The 17,423-nt window shown below is 38.9% G+C and overlaps 1 protein-coding gene and 1 long non-coding RNA gene across 2 annotated transcripts; both read left to right on the top strand.

The window, feature by feature from the left end:
- Nucleotides 1–563: 563 nt before the first annotated feature.
- On the top strand, nucleotides 564–16,923 carry LOC142855533 (uncharacterized). The gene is made up of 3 exons (XR_012911523.1): nucleotides 564–717; nucleotides 5,795–5,927; nucleotides 15,743–16,923. It is a non-coding gene; the product is annotated as an uncharacterized LOC142855533 (long non-coding RNA).
- LOC142855712 (vomeronasal type-1 receptor 48-like) lies at nucleotides 6,567–7,575 on the top strand. The gene has a single exon (XM_075982148.1). The coding sequence runs from the start codon at nucleotides 6,640–6,642 to the stop codon at nucleotides 7,573–7,575; it is 936 nt and encodes a 311-aa protein (XP_075838263.1). The 5' UTR covers nucleotides 6,567–6,639.
- Nucleotides 16,924–17,423: the final 500 nt, after the last annotated feature.

Here is a 17,423-nt window from a genome sequence, read left to right as displayed (position 1 = left end):
CTCAGGCAGAGAATTCCCCTGTCATGTCCATCTGGGTAAGTGCTCTGCACACAGTGCAGACTCGGAAGGTGGTCGGGTCCCAGGCAGGCTGTAGAGGAAGAGCAGTGGGCTCAGGGAGGTTTTCAGTATCTGCAGGAGATGCTGAGCTCTGGAAGCACCTCAGCACAGGGGACTGTGTACTGCACGAACGAGGGATTTGTAGTGAAGGATGTTTGTCTCTGTAATTTAGAATCTTCCAATTACATTGCATTAATCTTAAGCCTGTATACTTTTTTGATTGTAAAATTTCATGTTGACCACCTGTGTCAGCATGCATGTTACATGTGTGTACTTTTAATATGTAAATAAGAAAATTGATGTTTTCTTTTTACATTTCAATCAAACCCTCTTAACATCTATGGTTGTCATATCCCAAATATGATTATTATAAGTGACTTCTGCAGGTAGGGTAATTAAAAATAATTTTAGGATCTTTTGAAATGAGTCTATCCCCAATTTCATCTTAGAGAATATTGTCTCATTACTACCAAGTTTTCTCATATATTTTTCTTCCTCAGTTCACCTTCAGAAGTTGCCAACTGGTGGTGTTGGTCTCTTCCAAGACTTTAGAAGTAAAGAAATGTCAGCGGAGGAGACCATGGAGAAACTGCAGACAACTAACTATACAGCACAGAGAGAATATGATGATCTCTCTGGACCCTGAGGAACCAGGAACTGGTAAGTGCAGAGCTTGGGGGAAACAATCTTTATGTTCTATTAACTGAAATAAAAATCACTTCCAATTCCTCTGATAGGGGAAATTCATGGCCCTTCCTCTCTTCAGAGAAGCCGATGGGACAGAATATCTCATTCATTTCCTTTGCTCTTTGCATAGCTTTCATATTTTTCAAACTGCACCTTTTTTTCTAGAGAGATAAACTCAAACCTCCGTACTTTTACTGTTACTCACGGTGCATGTGACAAGGAGGGCAAAGCCACTTAGGGAGAAAGCCAGTCGCAGCTCGGTGTGGGGAGGGTCAGGACGGCAGGTTCTTCTGCAGCCCATGTGAGTTTCCCAGAGCTGAGCGTGACATTTGTGGCCAGGCTCTGCAGTGTTCTCTCTCTCACTCTAAAGGAAAGCTGCCCTACTTCAGTTTCTGGAGGAGTATGCAAACACTTAGTGAACATTCAGGCTGCTGGCTTTAGCCCTGGGAAGACCTGTAATCATTTTAATTACAAAAACAAATGTGAAGGCTAATTTCAGCAGTTTTGCAGAAATAGCTGTCATTTCTTAGTGTATTTGCTCATCTTATTACTCATGTTGATTTACTTCATGGCCTGTTTGAACACAGAGCTGGTATCTGCTTCGTGATGGTTTGCCTGTCTTGATACACCAACCATCTCTCTAGTAGAGCTCCAGCTTTGCAGGTCGAACTGTGCAACACACAGAGGATACTGGCCTCACCTCCTCCTAAGCCCACATGTAGGAGGCAGGAGCAGTTTCCCTTTCCAGACCACCCCATGCATTTTGTATTGTCTCACAGCAGGGGTGAGAACGATGACCACATGCTAAGGGTGCAATGCAGGATTTTGATCACAGTGTAAATCTGAGATTGTGTTAATTAAATGAAAACCTGAAGTCAGGAGGTGGAACCAGTGGCTAGCTGATAAGAATTAGCCATAGAGGGTAAAGAGGGAGAGCACTGGCAAAATCAGAAGATTTAAATCTAGATAAAAACAGCAGAGGTGAGTTGTATGAAGATGGCAAAATCAAGGGCATAGTTTATGAAAATAAGGGTGGAAGGTATCCCTCAGCCCTGACATAAACCATGCTCTGTTTGCTTTCAGCACCAGATGATGGGTGGGCTGTATATATGCTATAGCTATAGAGGAGGAAGCAGACATTACTCCTGACTGTCTTCTCCCTGGATGCAGTAGGCACCCAGTATGCACTAGGGACTGCAAAGGTTTTTTCTTCCCTTCCACTCTCCACTTACCTTGAAATGACATGTTCAGGTCGTTGTCCTGACCTCTGGTCACTTTTTGAGGACTATTTAATGATGTCAATGATCTCAGGTTGTCTATTACTTGGGTAAATTCAGAATGATTTGGTTTCTACAGTTATGACTTCCAGGCTCCTTGCACTACAGGGAGGGGATTCTTTTTTTTTCTTTCTTTTTTTTTTTGAAATGTCCCTTAATAACATTTTATTTATTTTTTTTAATTTATTTATTTATTAATGATTTCTGCGTCCTCCCCGCAACCGCTTCCCATTTCCCTCCTCCTCCCCCGATCAAGTCCCCCTCCCTCATCTGCTCGAAGAGCAATCAGGGTTCCCTGACCTATGGGAAGCCCAAGGACTGCCCACCTCTATCCAGGTCTCTTAAGGTGAGCATTTAAACTGCCTAGGCTCCCACAAAGCCAGTACGTGCAGTAGGATCAAAAAACCCACTGCGATTGTTCTTGAGATCTCAGTATTCCTCATTGTTCCTAGAGAAGCTAAATAAGAAGGTGAATCCAAAGACAAACACATAGGCATCCTCATGAATATTAACCTTCATCAGGCGATGAAAGGAGACAGAGACCCACATGGGAGCACTGGACAGAAATCTCAAGGTCCAAATCAGGAGCAGAATGAGACGGAGCATGAGCAAGGAACTCAGGACCGCGAGGGGTGCACCCACACACTGAGACAATGGGGATGTTCTATCGGGAACTCACCAAGGCCAGCTGGCCTAGGTCTGAAAAAGCATGGGATAAATCCGGACTAGCTGAACATAGGGAGGGGATTCTTGCTCTGTTCCCCTTTGCAGTTGAAGCCTTCGCAGCTGTTTCTAGCAGAAAATGCCCAGGATCCTTCTGGACATTTCTTCATCCAGGTTTGGTTTTTTTTCTTCTCTTCTGTCCTTTAAGCCTTTCCATTCTCTTCCCCAGTGTGGCCACTTTCATGGTACCTATTTCACAAAGCCCCATCATTTCTCTGTTACTTAAGCGCTTATATTCATAACACCAACAATTTCTCTTTGCATGATACAAGAGGCCTTCCCAGAGCCATCTCAGCATATTCCCTCCCAAGTTCTATATTGAGAAGTGCCTCTTAAATCACCATGCTGAGGTCATAGAATATCAGCTGACCACAAAGACCATGCTGAGCTGGGCAGATGTAAACTGAAGTGCCTGATCTGGGAGCGTAGGACAGGCTATGAGAGGCCATGTAGCTTGTTTCCTGAAGGGTGCACAATTCTGAGAATGCTCTCTATAGCAGTGACACATTAGCCAAGCCTGCTGCATCTTTCCTTGCAGGTCTTACTGTGTAATATGTAGAGAATTTGACACCATGTATGCTTTGATGTAGAACCTGAATGAATGCAATTGTGTGTCCTGCAAAATGTGGACGTAGTGTTTAACTTAGGGAGTTGTGTGTCTCCTGACAAACTGGTACCCATTATTATAAGAATTCATGTCCCCATCCTTGGTCTGTACTTTGTAGAAAAAAAGAGAACTTTGTCTTGGTGCTGTGTAGTTCCACCTCCAGATAATCTCTTCCTGTTGTTTCAAAGCAGGGTTGGCTGAAGTTAATATGTTACTGAGGGTTCAAGGCCTCTGCACCTGCCTTGCTTTCTGAAGAACTTAAGGTTTCAGGGCTGTGGTTTCTGAAGAGACAGTGAACATGAGATTTTATAGGTAATGAAACAAAGCACACAGGAGTTTGACAATGAGATATTTGTGTAAGAATAAAGGTTCCCTCTGTCCCCCTCTCTTTCTCTCACTTCTCTCTTCTCTTTGCTCTTTATTTTTTTTCATGAACTGAAAGGAGCTAAGTAAAACGTGGGTATTCCATAGTGATAACATGCTTCATACCAAGGCTAAAATGTATGTTTCAGATTAGCTTGACTTTAGATTTTTATTTTATTTGCTTATTTGTTTTCTTTATGTATGTTTTGTCAGTAAATGAATATTTTGTCTGCAAGTTCATCTGCACATCAGAAACAGGAATCAGATACCATGGGGCTACAGCTAAAGACAGTTGTGAGCCAGGATGAGGATATTGGACATTGAACTCAAGGTCTCTAGTAGAACAGCAGTGCTCTTAACAGCTGAGCAATCTCTACAGCCCAGATTTTTAGTTTATTTATAATTGCATATGTATGTGTGTGTGTTCACACATGTGTGCAGATGTGCACAGAGTCCGCAATAGGGCACCAGATTCCCTGAAGCTGGAGTGAGTTAGAAGCAGTAGGATGCTGGTTGTTTTTTGGTAACTGGCAACCAGTGCTGAGCTACCTGTGAGAGCAGTATGTGCTCTTAACTGCTGACCCTTCTCTCCAGCTCCAATGCTATTCTTTTTATGTGGTTGTTGAGACCCACACTCAGATCTTTTGCTTCCTCAACAACTGCTCTTATCTTTGGCGACATTCCCCAGCCCATTCCAGCTAGACTGTTAGAGTGTTTCAGTGAATGTGTTATTTAACGTGAACTACATGTATTTCAACACACAAACACACACATACACACGCTTGCACACTCAGCATCTATTCTGTAAGTCTACAGAGGTCATCATGGACTGGTGACAGTGTTTTACATGGAACTTGGAGTCTCATAGAACCTTTATTGCCACTTCACTGTGATTTTCCTAGGATCATTATAAGAGAATCCGTTCTGAACAGAATACATGTGTGCAGAAAATTATTTTCCTTTTCTTTACTTTTGGAAAATTGATCTTTCTCCTCCTTCCCTTCTCTCCCATTGACTTAGACCTGAGAAATACCTTTATATTTTATAGGGACAGTCAGAATTAAATGGAAATAATTTAATCTAACTATTCACCCAAGATACTATTGCTATATAGAATACCCAGTCTATTTATCTGCTAATCGATTAACTCTTCTCGTTATACTATAGAATTTTTATATTTGGATATTGTCTTTAAAATTTTTTTAACCAATTACTCACCACAATTCTGAATTCTTAAATAAACACGTATGTTTATGGATTTTAATATGTTTTCTTTCCCTTAATACCAAATGCTACGGTCACATGGTCTAAATTATTATACAATAGCTTCATCTTTTAACCTATATTTTTAAATTACATTTCTCTTAATGCCATCTCACCGGACAAACTATAAAATGTTAGTGCTCTCATGTGTGCTAGAAATACTGTAGAGATGGTTCTCTCTCTACCTTTCATGTGTTCTGAGAATGACTCAGGATCAAGCTTTCATGTCCACTGTCTAAAGTTGTCATCCTCCTGTCTCTACCCCTTAAGACGAGCCTACCAGCGCTCACCACCACTCATGTCCTTCTTGGTTGCATCACCTGCTTTGTATGGATGATGCTACATGAAGTCCAACACATGTGTTCTATTAGAAACAGTCTGCAAGCAGATCATTTGACAAACTTCCTAGTAGAAATTTTAGACTCATGACCTTTGGGTGTGGAGAAATAACAACACTCACTTGCAGGAAAGATGAAATCAGAATCCTAAGGAGTTCGGTCGCCTTTCATTTTGGCTTGGGTGCTTTTCCCTTCTCTGGAACCACATGATGGAATGGCCCTGAAGCTACTGTAATGGTAGTTCTGTTTGAATTCACATAGAGTCACTCTGATTTCTCATACTAAATGAGGAAAAATTAGAACCTGTGTGTGGCTAATATCTGATAGCAACCAAAAGTTTGCTTGTACTGAAACATGGTCACAGTGAACAGAGAAACAGCAGGATTCAAAAAAGGAAAGCACATTGGAGCTCTGTCGAAGTTTGTGCAGATGTTACATTGCCCTTACTTTCTTCCCTCATTTCTGTCTTTTCTTTTCAGGCAGGGACGGAGCTGAACAGGCATTAACAGAGCTGCCTTCACTCTCCAATACTACACGCATAAGGCATACATGAGAAAGCCATCAGCCAACACTGCACAGAGACCATCATGTGCCGGACACACTTCATGCCTGGTGTGTAGTCTTCATTGCATGTCACTCATGATGTACTCCAGACACAGGCGCACGGCTGTTCACATTTCTAGAGGAGGTGACTGGAAATCAGCCTCAGAATCCTCAAAGCTACGCTCTGAAACAATGGCAGGTCACGGGGAGAATTTGAAGTAGTCTATTAGGGATCACAATTTTCAACATTCGTAATAAAACTTTAGGAAGAATATTTGGTAGTAAAGGAACAGAACAACGAGGGCACTGAAATAAATGACCCTGTCCATGTCAAGCCCATGGAATTTCTGTCCTGTGAAGGTAGCATTTCTAGTTTATGAAGTCTTCCTAATTCATATTCACACAAAACAGCTGCTTGTGTCCCCGACGATGAGAACTCTGCAGGGGTGAACAGGACAGTTCATGGGGACGCTCTCACAGCAGCAGTGGGGACGGCAGTGTGTGCTGTGATGCACAGCTGTTGGTTTCCATGAATGCCCATGTGCAAGGGAGCCTCACAAAGGACAGAAAAACACGACACTGGGAAAGCACTAGAACAACAGGGACAACGGGTGTCTTCTGAGGTTGGGGTGAGCTGACATAGAAGATTCCAATAGAGAAAGATGAACTGAGCTCAACTGGTCATGTATTCCCAAGGTGATAGCATTGGTTAAGATTCACGGTCAAGGAGTGTCTTGCTTTTTCCCCACAAGGTTTACTCTATGCTTCTTGACCACATAAGATGAATCAAAACAGAAACCTGTACACTTACACTAACTTTAGAAACACCTTCTTCTCTGAGATAAGCATTGGGATCTCAGGCAACAGTGTCCTTCTCCTCTTCCACGTCCTCGCATTCAGTAGTGAGCACAAGCCCAGACTCACTGACTTGCCCATTGGCTTCTTGGCTGTAATCCACCTTCTGATGCTGCTGGTTGCGAGCATCATAGCTACTGATATTTTCATGTTTCATCAAGGATGGGATGACATCACATGTAAATCGCTTATTGTCTTATACAGATTTTTGAGGGGTCTCTCTGTTTGTGGCACCTGCTTGCTGAGTGTGCTCCAGGCCATCACTCTCAGCCCCAGAAACTCCTGTTTAGCAAAGTTCAAAAGAAAATTATCCCCATGTCACAATTTATGGTCCTTTTTTACCCTTTGTTCTGTCTATTCTTCCATTTCCACTTACCTATTCATCTACATGGTTAAGACTCCTAATGTGACCTCAGAACACCTACTGTATATTACTGAATCCTGCTCTCTTGTACATTTCATTTTTCCAATGAAATACATAATGTCCACATTGTTCATCTTCAGGGAAGTTTTCATTATGGGTATCATGATCCTCTCCAGCGGGTACATGCTGATTCTGCTGTGCAGGCACAAAAAGCAAGTCCAGCATCTTCACATCACCAGCTTTTCTCCAAAAGCATCACCAGAGCAAAGGGCCTCCCTGATTATCCTGCTGCTCTTGTGCTTCTTTGTGCTCACGTGTATCTTGGATAGCATTATGATATTCTCAAGGCATATGTTCAAAGATGATCCAATATTTTACTTTATTCTGATGCTTGTGGGCCATAGCTATGCCTCTATCAGTCCTTTTGTGTTCATCAGCACTGAAAGGGATATCTTTGGCCTTTTATGGTCCATGTTTGAGAGAACTGTGTGTGTTTGATTATTCAGTGATGGGTAATTTTCCTTAAAATGAGATATGTTAATTCAGATCCACAAATCTCTATTACCATGTTGTGTGGCAAATAATTCCCCCAAAGAATTCAGTTTACACCACACTCTGTGACTCACTCATAGAAGACTTCCAGTCTTGCCTCAGGTTTCCAGTACTGTGTTTTTTGAATGAACATTTTTCTGTTGAGTTAAACTTCATATTTATAAGCTGAGGAGATAATTTGTGGCTAAGAAGACTTGCTATGCAAAAGCAATGACCAGAATGCAGTATCCAAGCTCACACAAAGACATGGGGTTTGGCCATGGATATGCACCTATAGCAACTTGACAATCAGATAGGAGGATCCCCGGGTTATGCTAGTAAAGAGACTGGATTTGCCATCAGTGAGAGAATTTGTCTAGATGGATAAGATAGACAGGGAAGGAGAAGTGCATCTGCAGCATGAATTCTAATTGGTATTAGTAATCAAAACCCAGAGGCATTTATAGGGGTTAATGCTGAAGAACGGAGAAGCAGAGCTCTCCCTACTAGAGAACTCTTCTACCTCTATCAATGTTAAGACCAAAGGGGCGATCCTGTCATCAGACTGCATCTCCAGTCTGCATCTGTCTTCATCAAACCTCAAATTTCACTTCCCCTCAGACTTCTCCTGCCTTATCTTTGCCTTCTTCAACCAGCTATATCACTCCTGTCTCCACCTTCCTCGTCCTGGGATTAAAGGTGTAAGACCCGAAATGCTGGGATTTGTGAAAGAGATTGCACTTCTGTTTTCCAGACACCCGGATACGAATAATCACTCAAGAACTGTATTAATTACAACACAGTTTGGCCAATGGCTCAGGCATATTCTTAGAAAGTTCTTACATTTTAAATTAATCTATTTTTATTATTTTACTAAAAGGATCATGTATTTTTTACCTCACACCTTGCTTCTTCGGTGGATACATGACATCTATCTGACTCTGCCTTCTTTCTCCATGCATTCAGTTTAGATTTCCCACTTAGCTATATTCTGCCTGCCATAAGCCAAAGCAGCTTCTTTATTTACCAATGGTAGGAAAACATATTCATTGCATACAGAGGGAGATTCCACATCAGGGATTAAATGTGCTTACCACCTCTGCCTGGACTCTGTGGCTAACTAATTGCTTAGCTCTGCACTCTGAACTTTTTTTTCTTTTTATTGACTTTTTATTGAGCTCTATACATTTCTCAGCTCCCCTCCCTGCTTCTCCCCTCCCCATTTCAATCCTCCCCCAAGATCCTCATGTTTCCAACTTACTCAAGAGATCTTGTCTTTTTCTACTTCCCATGTAGATTAGATCTATTAATGTCCTCATTGTTGTCTTAGTTCTCTGGGATTGTGGTTTGTGGGTTAGTTTTCTTTGCTTTATGATTAAAAACCACCTGTGAGTGAGTACATGTGATAATTGTATTTCTGTATCTGGGTTACCGCACTCAAAATGTTTTCTAGCTCCATCTATTTTTCCTAAGCAGCCTCTTAAAAAGAAAATTCAGAGTCAGGTGTGTGAACAAGATAGTGAATAGAAAATACCTAAATGGCTCTTGGCTTCAAGAAGTGTCTACTTTTCTATGCACTCTGAACTTTAGGCAAACTTTATTTGTTAAAACACAAACAAAATGTCACTACATTTCCCATTTTGTCTAAAAGAAAAAATAAGAATATAACTAATATAAGAAAAACTATTTACAATAAGTATGATAGCTATATACAAAATAAACAGGCAATAACTACATCAACAATGTCTAATCCATATTACAAATTCAGAGAAAATACTCCATTATCTATCTTATCTTAGTGAATCTAAAAATAATTTAATTTCTATCAAAACTTGTGTTACCATCCAAAACTAACTTTCACTATCTCTCAAACTTATATACTTTATGTTTCCTTAGTGAATTTCTTGTCTAAGCTCCATAAACAAGGATACTATAACTATCTAGTCTTCAGCTACCTCAGAGACCTGAGAAAGAAATAATATTAACTGAGTAAACAGGAAGTGCAAGCAGGCCAATTCCAAAAAATATTAGTAATGACAGAAACAACAGTCATTTGGATGCCTGGAGAGTCATCCAAAGTTTCTCTGTAATATTGGGTCATCCATCTTTGGCCTAGAGCCCTAGCATATCCGACAGCCTTTTTTGCAAAGCAGGATATTTTGTGTCCTGCTTGTTTAATTAGGACAGCATACTCTCAGCAGTCAAAGCAGGGGCATTTTCTTGCTCTGTGTCTACTTTTGCCACAAAGGAGGTAAACTCCACGTAGAGTTTTTTGATGCCCATTATCTTCTCTGAAGTAGATTGGTGCTACTAGTAACAGACATGTCTCATTGTCATAAAAAAGAAGAACCTATTTTATTAAAACATGTTACATGTCCTGTTTACCTGAAATATATCTTGGTTTGACCTTGAAAGCATACCTAATGTGACTACGAGTTTGATTTTACTAGGTGATTAACTACTAACCTATATTTCCTTATTATCCTAAATGTTTGGTTATAATAATTTTTAAGGACTAGGAATTTGCATTACATTGTTAAATGAGCTACATAGGTACAATACCCTGAACAAGATTTGAAATGTGTGCATAGTATACTTTAAAAAAATTAATCTCAAATTTTTTATCAATATTCAATAAATATATATATATATATATATAATTTACAAAAGTTAAATCCATTGTAAAGCTAGTAGTTGGCAAATTAGTAGTTGCTGTTAAAGAGTAGATTCAATAATCTTATCCTCTCTATATCTTCCATTTTTCTCTTCAGAGTAGATTTAGAGTAGATTCAATAATCTACCCTTTTATCCTTTCATGTTTATAATATCCATAATCCACTGAACAAACAAAACCCACATACCCCATGTCTTGGGAATGTGGGTATCACATTCTTAAATTTATTTCCTGCTGTCTGGGGATGATGGTATCTTTAGGGAATGCTGAAAGGAAAAAAAAGGTTAATTCTCAAGTCCTGGGAGAGGTAACTGCATCATTTTTTGTTCTGTCTATGTATAATGGTAATATGTAGGGCTTGTCTCAGGTCCTTACTGGAGTTATATGTGAGGCTGGATCATTCCAGCTAGACACCTCAAAATTGTTCTGAAGAATTTGTAGTTCAAAGCTGATCTTTAAATGGTACTATCAGTTGAATAGCATCATACGAGGCAGGTAGAATATTGTGGTGCTCCATTTTCTTCCGGGAGACCTCAGATATTACTGTAGGGAAATTTATTGTTCACTGTGGAAAACTTTATTTATATCAAAACAGAAAGTTTGAACTTCAATATACACATATTCAAAGGAGGGTATCATAGAGATGAAAATAGGTATGAGGAGAAGTAAAATTTTGAAAGCAGAGTTTTGATAATCTTAGTCCCTAGATTTTATCTTCCTTTTGTCCCCTGCCAGGTGGCTACTGATATGAAATAGTTGTAAATTTCCTGAATTAAAATCATCAATAAACTGAGGTGAAATGAGCATATGCTGTTAAGAATCTTTTAAGTGGGGGTAAAACCAGAGCACCAGCTTTGGCATGTAGTAATTCTGTGTCCTTGGAGATCTGTGAATATCTTAAAGTGAATGCCCTATGCCTGGATTCTAAGCACTGACAAAATGCCTTCTGATAAATATAAATGCAGGAAGCAGGACTCTGCTTATACCTGGGGGAGAATAACGGAGGCCTGGCAGTGAGAAACTGTTTTCATGTAGCTGAAAGACATAGGAAACAGTTCTGAACTGTGGGAATTAATTCCCAAATTTGTAACAGAAATGGAAGTCAGCTACAGCAAAAAAAAATCTATAGCAAAGGACAGTCACTTTATTCACAAAGCAATAATTTCAAAAAGCCTTGCTTTTTGGTTTAATCTTTATCAGATCCCTTGGTTCTGATAACTTGCTCATCAAAAGATGGCTTCACAATTACTGTATAATATTGCAGCTTATAGCAGGAAGCTAAGAAATTCTAGATTGTAGAAGGTCCATTGGTTGAACCACCTTATCAACAGCTCTCAGATCTGTCATCATTCGTTTTTCAGATTTTATTAACAGCAAATACAGGAGAATTCCAAGGACTGGTTAATTCTTCAGTATGTTGAGTATCTAATTGCTCCTGTACCAGCTGCTGTAAAGCATGCAGATTCTCTAATGTCAAAGGCCATTCCTTTACCCATCCGGGTTTTTTCAGTCAACAAGTTTAAAGTTAGGGCCATTGGTACCTCTGAGAGTTTGTCAGGTGTTGTTCCGTGTTTTTGTTCAGTCTGAATGGTCAGTATCTGTTTTTATAGTACCTTAAAATATCCTTCCCAGAAACATGAGTTGATTTATGGTCTGTTTCTGAGACTGAAGGAATGTTTATCTAGGTATTCCACTATTGAAACAGATCATGACCCCATAGATTCTCTGCTTTATGAGCCACATACAGCCTTTACTTTCCTCTCTGTCCTTCTAGTCCTATTCATTTAACCCATCTCATGTTTTGTTTACCTGAGATTGGGTTCCAATTCCTAAGAACTGAACATCTGTCTACTGAAGAAGCCAATTTAGATGCCAAGATTCTGGAGTGGTAATAGTCACATCTGCACCTATGTTTAATAATCCTTCCATTATAATGTTATTTATTCATACTCCCAGCTTTGGTCTTTGATTGTTTATGGAAGTCAGCCAAAATATATGTTTTCTATTGGAATTTTTGCTTCATCCTCCATGGTTATTCTATCATTCAGAGTAGTATGGGTTTTTATAACAGTCATTGGATTTTCTAATTTTCCTGGGAAGGTGTGTCCTCCACAGTGACTGGGAATGACTGAACGATGTTTAATCTAGGGGCCTGCAAGAGGCCCCTCAAGGAGTTTTCCAATCATAACAGGTTTCCTTGTTTGTCTGTTTTTGCTCTACACTCATTGGTCCAATGTTGGCTTTTGCCACATCTTCTGCATAACTCAGACGATTGGGGCTTCTATTTGGGGGATTCTTAGAAGAAACATTATTTCTAAAAATGCCCTGTCTACAATCCCTTCTCAGATATCATATTCTACCACAATAAAAGCATTTGGGATTTTGATGTCTCTTCATACATTTGGAAATTTCTTCTAGTACTCCAGTCTCACTGTTACAGTCAAAGCACTCAATATTGGCTATGTATAGGATCCATTTGTCCATTGGTTCTGTTCTGATTTTTAAGGACCCAAGTATCATTTTTCATTATACATTAGCATTTTCAAAAGTCAAAGATTCAACGAGTACTTGTCTATCTTCTGGATATGCTATCCCTATATATACAACTTTAGTTAATCTTTGTAAAAAGTCACTAAATGTTTCTCTTGGGCCTTGCATAACCTCAGTATATGATTCAATTCTTTTTCCTGGTTTTTGAATCTTGTTCCAAGAATTCAAGGCTACTGTATGGCATAGGGACAATATGTGTTCATTGATGTATCTTTACTAACTGGATCAGCCTAAGGGCCTTCACTGATAATTTGATCTTGGGAGGCCTCAAGTCCTCTGACTCTACCTTTGTAAGGATTTAAGCCTCTTCTCTCCAAAAACTCTTGCACTGAAGCTGTAGGCCATGGCCTAGTACCATTCAGACTAGTTGAAGTCATTCATGTGGAGTGACCTTATTTCTTGAAGCCCATGTCTTTATCAATTCCCTCACATATGGTGAATGCATGACATAAGATTCTCGTATTTGTTTAATATCTTTCAAATCTTTCATACACATAGGTTCCATTTACATTCTGTATATACTTTTGGATACTAAGCATTTGCTGGCATTTCAGAGCCAATAACAAGATAAGTAGAAAAAACACTTGGTAAGTTATCTCTGATGCTGAGAGGTACTGACGACACTAAATCTTTACTATTGTCTTTTCTTTGTACCTCCTTTTCTTGTTTATCAGTTCTGACAAGTTCCTCAATCTATTCAAATCTTTTAATCACTATCTTTTGTAAAGTCTGAATCTCTTGACCTATGAATATTTCTAGTTATTTCATCAAATCAATTAACTTCTGGTTCTCATTCTGCACATGTGATTACCAGATTTAAATTTTCCCATTAATGTTAATTTCATCCTTAGAGATTATTTGGGTGGCACGTAGGTTGTATTCCAAAAGGAATGTTCTATATGCTAGCTTGTCAAAACTTTTTAACAGATTTTGATTGTTAATTTCAATAGTATGAATCCTTTCAGATAATCTTTCGGTACCATTTTATAAGGCTTCATAACCCATTGACATGGATTGAATTTTTTCTGTCAAATTGTTGTTATAATTTTCATTGGTATGAATCCTTTCAGCCAACTTCTCATTACCAGTCTGTAAAGTCTGTATCATTTCTGAAAGTTTCTCATTCTTGACTCTGTTATCAAATCATTACTTTAAAGATATAGTATAAATTATTAAACTGATAACAGTTATGACTAAGAAGGTATAAATCCCAGGAAGGTCTTATATCTCTCCTAGTATTCCATCCATAATAGAAATGAAAAAGTTGTTACATTCTTGGATGGGGATATTATCTGCAATTATTTTAGGAGTTGTTTACAAATTAAAAAAATATATAGTTAGTAGATGACTTCCTTTGTTAAAATCCTGCTTTAGTTGAGACTTTTAAGGTGTAATAATGATATAGACCAGAAAAAAAATGTTGATTTTTTTGCTGAAGAAAGCATTATTATTAGCTTACTAGTTATCATCATCATCATCAGGGCCAGCCAGGATAGGAGCCTAAGTGGGAACCTAGAGGCAGAAACTGAAGCAGAAACCATGGAGGAACTCTGCTAACTGGCTTGCTTCACCTGGTTTCCTCAGCTACTTGAATATTCAGGTCAAGTCCACCTGCCAAGGGGAGACAAGGCCCACAGAAGGCTGGGTTATAAACATTAATTAGTAGTTTTTTTTAAAAAAAAAAGTCCCACAAAAATACCCACAGGTCAGGCTTATAGAAGCACTTCCTCAGTTGAGATTCCCTTTTCTATATATTTCTAGGTATGTGTAAAGTGGACAAAATCTAATTGTTTTGTTTTAAAACTTTCTATTCAATTCATCAAATTCTAAGAAGAGCAATGTGTGTGACTGTGTATGATTCTGCGTGTGTGTGCGTATACCACACATGTGTGGAAATGTTTGGTAATGCTGCCTTTGGGGATTATGTAAAACTGTAGATTTCCTAACAGAACTGAAAACCAAACTGAAGGGAATTTTGTTAAAGGAACACCTGTCAGGACAGTCATGCATGGGTTGTAGGAGTCAGGAGAAGCTGCAGCAACATGGGAGATGCACACACTTGGTGTTGATGGCAAGCCATGGGACAGCAGAAGCCACAGGAAGCCAAATGAAATACCACTACACACTTCCACATCTAGTTTGTATCCATCATCTTCTTTCACACCCTTTGACTCTCTATTTGGGCACATGACTGTCTCTATATTCTAGATCAGGTGACTGCAGCTGAACATCTGCTAAAAGATATTTGTTTATAAATGCTGCTGAACTTATCCAAGATAGATATTTTGAAAATACCTTGACTTTAAAATTTGGATCTAAGGACATGATGCTTTGGAAAGGAGTTTCTTCTTTTGTTTTAACAGAGGATGAAATCCTGTGGATTGCTTCTCTCCCAGTATGGTATGATGGACCATGCCCTCCTGAAAGGTTGCTGTGAACACCTTCAGAAAATTACTTTACTCAACTGATGACTGAGATGAACCTGGTACACAGGTTATACCATGAAAGACCTAAATAACAGTGCCCCCATTCAGCACGAAGCAGTTTGGAGAGAAAAAACTGTGCCCATGTTCCCAAATATTGTTTATAAATGTTCTTTTACATTTAAAGGGGGGATATGATATAGATATGAATAATTTTCTTTAGTATAGATTTTGCTTTATTGATAGAGATTTAAGGTCAATTTTGTTATATGTATATGTATTTCTGATCTTGATTAAGGTATTGTGATTGTGCAGTTCATGTAAAAATGTAATGTATATAGGTTGTTAATAGATAATCATTAATAATAATCAAGCTTGTAGTCATGTTAGTTAGATTTTCTAGATGTACATAGATATATTTTAGATAGACATTCTTCATATCTTTCAAAGACCACAGAATATGACATTTAATGTTTTAATAACTTAGGACTTTTCATGACAATGAGACACTCTGCTCCTGGCAAAACCAATCTACTTAAAGAGGACGATGGGCATTGAAGAGGCTCCTTATGAAGTTTGATAGCCATTTGGGCAAGAAGCTGCTCTTGCCTGGACTACTGTATAAACTGGACACAGAGAACCCTCAGAGAGAGGACTGCTGAAATTGCCTAAAGGTGAGATGACCTTTTGGGGTTCCTGATTCATGAGGGAGTCTGTGAGACATTTTGAAGAACACAGCAGATAGTGACTGAACTGACTTTGAAATTTCCTGCTTCACGGAAATGTCTCTGGATACTATGGGCCTGTAGGCCAAAGATGGATGCCCCAATGGTACAGAGGAACTTTGGGTGACTGTCCAGGCAGTAAGATGTCTCTGTCATTTCTAGAGTTTGGAAGTTGCTTATTTCTTGTTTGCTTAGGTAATATTGTATCTTTCTGGAGTCTTTGATGGAGTTGAAGAATAGTTAGTTATAGTTATAGTTTCCCTTAGTTATGATAAAGATAAAATAGATGTAAATATTGTAATTTTTACTTGATAACTGTTTTGTTATATGTAATTTTGCTATGTTAAAGTTAAAGCCTTCCTTTTTTTGTTTAAACAGAAAAAGGGGAAATGATGGAGGAAGGTCATTGGTTAATTAATAAAGAAACTGCTTGGCCCTCATAGGTTAGAACATAGGTGGGTGGAGTAAACAGAACAGAATGCTGGGAGGAAGAGTAAGTGAGCTCAGACTCCATGCTCCCCTCTCCCGGGCAGACATGATGAAGCTCCAACCCAGGATGGACATAGGCTAGAATCTTCCCAGTGAGTGCACCTTGGGGTGCTACACACATAAATAGAAATGGGAAATCAAGATGTAAGAATTAGCCAGAAGAAGCTAGAGCTAATGGGCCAGGCAGTGTTTAAATGAATACAATTTGTGTGTTATTATTTCGGGGCATAAGCTAGCCAGGCAGCCAGGAGCTGGGCTGTGGGAAGAGGCGCACAGCTCCTACTACAGTTTAGTTTATTCACTTTTCTATATCTGTATGGATGTCAGATTTATATAAGAAAATCAAATAACACACAATCTGAGTTGTTGCAAGGGGTATATATGTGTGTGTATATGTGTGTGTGTATGTATGTATGTATATGCATGCATATGTATATGTCTTCAAAAGAGACCTAAGATGTAATCTCGCTTGTTTTTCCTGTATGATTTATACTTCATTAAATATGAGTCCCAATATTTTAACTGCCCAGTTATCTCTTTTTTCAAAACTATATAAATAAACACTTGTTACTATATAATCACACGATCCAGAAAACACATAGACACACACACATGCACACCCAGTTATAGTCACACAATAAAAGTCATATACACAACAATGCCTGTGACATATTCTCAACATTCAATGGTACAAGATACCTAAGGTTTAGAATTGTTCGAATATAGGAACAGATTGTAGACTATTCATGAGGGAACTCTTACTGAGTCAGTCTCAGAATGGAGGAGATTGTGGTACAGGAACCAACACCAATGAGCCCTGATTGTACTCTGCAAAGTGTAACTGGAGCGACCCAGAAGCACACACTGTATGAATCTACTAATAAAGTCAGGATTCAGAGAAGCCAGCAGGAGCAAGTCCCAGGAAGGTATTCTAGATTTTGAAGAAAGTAGACA

Source organism: Microtus pennsylvanicus, chromosome 8 (assembly GCF_037038515.1).
Source record: "Microtus pennsylvanicus isolate mMicPen1 chromosome 8, mMicPen1.hap1, whole genome shotgun sequence".
In the NCBI taxonomy this organism is placed as follows: Eukaryota; Metazoa; Chordata; class Mammalia; order Rodentia; family Cricetidae; genus Microtus; species Microtus pennsylvanicus.
This window is presented reverse-complemented; position numbering and strand designations above follow the sequence as displayed.

What these genes read in the sequence shown, in the direction of transcription:
- LOC142855712 (XM_075982148.1), top strand. Translation starts at nt 6,640, where the DNA reads ATGAATCAAAACAGAAACCTGTACACTTACACTAACTTTAGAAACACC.